Here is a 4,803-nt window from a genome sequence, read left to right on the forward strand (position 1 = left end):
ACGTATTGTCCATATGGATTTGGAGCGATCGTCACAATAGGTGGTTAGTAAACTACCATGGAGGTCTTCTTTCGTCAGTGTTTCAATAAGAAAGGCGGTCGTTTGTTCAAGAATCTTTTCGTTTGTGGATGTGGTGGTTGATAGTGGCCGAAGGTGGTCGGGTAAGAAAAAAATGATAGCGTTCATACTACGGTCGAGGTCTTCTTTGGTTAGTGTTTCGGTAAAGAAGGCGGTCGTTTATTCAAAAATCTCTTTCAGTTGTGTAGTAGGATGTTCTTCACTAAACACTCTATAACAGTAATATCATTTTATTAGATATAACAAATCTTGTATAGATAACACGTAGTACTGATGTCCGTAGGTGTGATTGAGTTCCCCATATTCGCATATAAGCAAGAAGAGCAAAAGATGGTTTTATCGTTTGAATGGATGTACATCGACTCTCTTGGCTATGAGCATAGAGTAAGGATCGTCAGGTAAAGGAATATATGGTCTGTTATATGTGTTTTCATCTAGAAGGTTTATAAATGATAATAAATTGATGATGTTGTATTGTTTAATGGTCTAATTTTCAAGTCAAAATAGACTATTATTTAAGGATGAATGAAGAAACAAGAAGACTATTTCAACATGTTCTATCTTAAATCTTTGAGATGACAAAGTGGGTGGCTCATGTACGCCACTATAGTGTTGTTTAATTGATTATTGTATAACAATATCACTTGACGCACTAATAGAATACGCTTTCATATTGGAAAACATTTGTATCAACGTATGAAAATATGTCTTGCTTGAAATTAATCATGTCCAAAATCTGCAAATTTTGCGGGTCTTAAACGTGATACCCCTATATAACCATTATTTATCTATAACGTTATACCTATATGACGTCATACCTCTTTAAAGTTATGTTTCTACTTTCCTATAACAAAATTCTATAAAAAACCCCGCGAATTCGCGTGTCTTTAACTAATAAACTTTGAAAACACGGATGAACACATCTAACTTAAACATGGTAATCTTTATATTTTAATTGATTTCATGGTCCGCAACCGATTGTCTGGCCCAATTTACATAATTTGGGCTCCCAATTTTTTACACCTTGTAAAGAAATTTCCTTTCTTAAATTTATATCGTTTAATTCAATTATGCAAAGTCCCTTGCTATTGTAGGTGTTTTTTTTTTTTTTTTGAAATAAACATGCTAACACGATTCGTGTTAGTATATACAATGATTCACATGTACTACGTACCTGTTTACTTTCCATTTAAATATCTATTTTTATGGAATCAGACACCCCTTTTTTATAGAATTAGACACCCTTTTCTCATTAAGAGGCAAATAGAAACAAGACTTAATTCAGAAAAAAATAAACAACTCATGTGTCCTTTTAACTAACAATGATAACACTTGAATTAGCATAAACCAACATGAATTACTTATTTGCAACATTGAATTGAACTACACATAAAAATCAAACAACATACACGAACCATAAAGCTAACCAAAACCACGCATTTTGCACATTTTGACCGAAGTAAAATTCCAAAAATTTGAAAATCCAAGACGAGAACGCCGACAAGAATTTGTTACTAATTTGCAACCAACTGTTTGATCTAGAACCGTCTCAAAAAGGAATCACCAAGGTAAAAATGAATCGAAATAAATAAAAAAAATAGACAAGCAAAAACACCCAACGAAACGAACATTGAAAACAGATTGAAGCACCAATCCACAACACATCCAACACCGACAATCAAACCCCACAAAATCTCCTAAATTAAAACAAAGTAAAGAACTCCACCTTTACCTAGTCTCAACCCGATCACCCACGGGTTCGTCCTTAGCAAACATAAAAACGAGTGCCGAAGACAACCCGTATCTACAAATCAGACAATATTGTGGATTTTTTTAACACCCATACTAATTTAAGTTTATTAGGTATAGTTATAATTTGATTAATTGCCAAATATGCTAAAATTCGGCTCCTTCTATATTTAGCATTTAAACTATGCCTTAAAAATATATAATTGCTAAACATAAATAATTTTCCGTTACAATAAGTGTCACTCAACTTGTAACTACTTTCTTGTTTTTAATGTAAATCTTCTTAAATCGGAAATATTATATTATCTTAGATAAAAAAAAACTAAAAAAAAAATTTGCTTCTTTTAAAGACCATTATGATGATATTTATAACTAAAAATGTCAAAATATATATTGTATATAACTTATCTTCTTATATATATACTCATACTCATAAGATAATACACAGTGAAATGTATGTTTCGCTCTGCTTCTAACTTGCTTACAAGTTACAACACTATCCCTATAAGCCAGTCTCTAAATAGCAACACTGTCACCATATTTATATACCGTTATATAAATATAAACTTGGCACGTGTAAATAACCGGATACTCATTTTCTTCTTATAATAGTAAACATATATCTCCATTTACGTTCACATTTTTCTCTCATCAAATCAATCAACATGGCGTTTCAAAAATCTCTCTGTTTTTTATTACCAATATTTATCACTTTCATATGTTCTTCACATGCTTACACCTTTGAAGTTGGTGGCAAAAATGGCTGGACCTTACACCCTTCTGAGAACTACAACAGTTGGGCCGGCAGATTGCGCTTTTTGATCAATGATACCTTGCGTAAGTCGATATTTTTATAAAACTGATTATCTGATTATTGCGTAAATATAGTTGATTGAAAGTGTTACATGTATGGTTTTGATTGTGTGCAGATTTTAAATATGATGGTGGGTCGGATTCTGTTTTGGTGGTGAACAAAGGTGATTATGATGGATGCAATACTAATAATCCGATCACGAAGCTTGAAGGTGGCGATTCGATGTTTAAATTCGATCGATCGGGTCCTTTTTATTTTATTACCGGTAATAAAGCCAATTGTAATCAAGGACAAAAACTAATTGTGGTGGTTTTAGCTCCTAGAAACAAATCACCACCACCATCCGTCACTACACCACCGTCTCCGTCAACACTTCCACCATCTCCGTCAACACTTCCACCGTCTCCGTCAACCCTTCCACCGTCACCATCCACCATATCCCCTGTTTTACCTTCCCCTGTTTCACCACCTTCCCCTGAATTATCACCTTCCGGACCACCGACTTTGACTCCACCGGGATCGTCTCCCGGAAGTGGACCGCCCGGAGCACCAACTGTGACTCCACCGGGATCGTCTCCCGGAAGTGGACCGCCCGGAGCACCAACTGCGACTCCACCGGGATCGTCTCCCGGAAGTGGTCCGCCCGGAGCACCAACTGCGACTCCACCGGGATCGTCTCCCGGAAGTCCGCCCGGAGCACCAACTGCGAATCCACCGGGATCGTCTCCCGGAAGTGGACCGCCCGGAGCACCAACTGTGACTCCACCGGGATCGTCTCCCGGAAGTGGACCGCCCGGAACACCAACTGTGACTCCACCGGGATCGTCTCCTGGCAGTGGCGCACAGTCTCCGGCAGCAGACACTAATTCGCCACAAACACCGTCGGCAGCAACACCAACACTTACCGGTACCGTAAGTGCGCCATTTATCATCATGATTGTTACTTCATGGTGGTTTAACTGATGAATTTTAAGCATACATGTGAAGGGTTTGATTATTGTTTTAATTTTCGGAGGTTTTTTGAACAATTTCTTTGTAGTGTTTTTAAATTTTATTTTATTTTATTTTATTTTTAGTAATTGGGTGTCAATAAACGAGTGGTATCGTGAATATAGTCAAAAAACATAAATATTTGTATGCATAGTAGTGCCATAGTGTGCCACATTAACGTGCAATAAATTGTTGTGATTTAAAGCTTTTTATTTCTGCTTTTTGGCTACAAGCTATATCATTTATTGTTTCGAATCATACAAACAAGCATCTGTAAGGCGTTGAATAAATTATAAGGAAAAAGATAACGCTTTTAGTCTTGCAATTAATTTCTTTTATGTTAGATGTTTTCATGAAACTAACATTTTAAAAGTTACTAGTCGCGACTTGTATTCATCAAGACAAGATATTAATCAAATGTTTCGTCTTTATATAATCTTTTTAGGAAATATTTAGGTGAGGTTGATGTTGACTTGTCAATTGTCTTTTTTAGTTTTAGATAATTTATTGACATCTGTGTAACATAAATAGATACAATTTTTAACCCTCACTTTTACGTCAAAGGCAGCTGTGGTGATGTGGCAAGGTTAAGAAGTGAAGTAATTTAATGGAAAGTGTTAAATTTGTGATGGGTGATGTGGTAAAATATTATTGAAAGTTGGGTATAAAATATATAATTTAATAATATATAAAAAATTAATGGAGAAATCTGATTGGTCCACAAAATTCGGACGCCTACCTTTTTTCCATCGGATTGATAACTGACGTCCTGAAAGCGTCATGGGTGACGCCCCATTACGGGCGTCAGGGGCTTGCCAAGTGAGATGCCACCTAGATATTTAGGGGCGTGAGAGAGGTGGTGCTGCCAGCGACGGAGGATTTAAAGGGCAGGGGAGTGTCATGGTCCCCTCAATAAATTTTGTTCTTACTAGCAATTTTTATGATTTTGGGGATTAAGTATGTTAAATTCAAATCTTGACTCCACCAAATTAAAATTTTGACTTCTAGCATACCGTTTTTCAATGAAAGGTTGTGTATCCTCTTCAATTAAATGTATTATTCATGAAATTTATGAATTTTATTTATATATAAGAGACTACATGTTTTGATTAAGTTTTTTTGCCCCCTTAATGTTTGGGTTCAAGCTCCGTCCCCGGGTGCTGCCCCATTAT

General features: G+C 36.0%; 1 protein-coding gene across 1 annotated transcript; it reads left to right on the forward strand.

Annotated features, from left to right (window-relative positions):
- Positions 1–2,407: 2,407 nt before the first annotated feature.
- On the forward strand, positions 2,408–3,843 carry LOC139891101 (uncharacterized). The gene is made up of 2 exons (XM_071874029.1): positions 2,408–2,664; positions 2,757–3,843. Exons 1-2 carry the CDS (start codon positions 2,493–2,495, stop codon positions 3,602–3,604), a joined length of 1,020 nt encoding a protein of 339 aa, XP_071730130.1. The 5' UTR covers positions 2,408–2,492; the 3' UTR covers positions 3,605–3,843.
- The last annotated feature ends 960 nt before the right edge of the window (positions 3,844–4,803 follow it).

This window comes from Rutidosis leptorrhynchoides, chromosome 2 (assembly GCF_046630445.1).
Source record: "Rutidosis leptorrhynchoides isolate AG116_Rl617_1_P2 chromosome 2, CSIRO_AGI_Rlap_v1, whole genome shotgun sequence".
NCBI classification, from domain to species: Eukaryota; Viridiplantae; Streptophyta; class Magnoliopsida; order Asterales; family Asteraceae; genus Rutidosis; species Rutidosis leptorrhynchoides.

Coding starts and splice junctions, on each gene's coding strand:
- LOC139891101 (XM_071874029.1), top strand. CDS start 2,493: ATGGCGTTTCAAAAATCTCTCTGTTTTTTATTACCAATATTTATCACT. Junction 2,665..2,756: donor TTTGATCAATGATACCTTGC/GTAAGTCGATAT, acceptor GATTGTGTGCAG/ATTTTAAATATGATGGTGGG.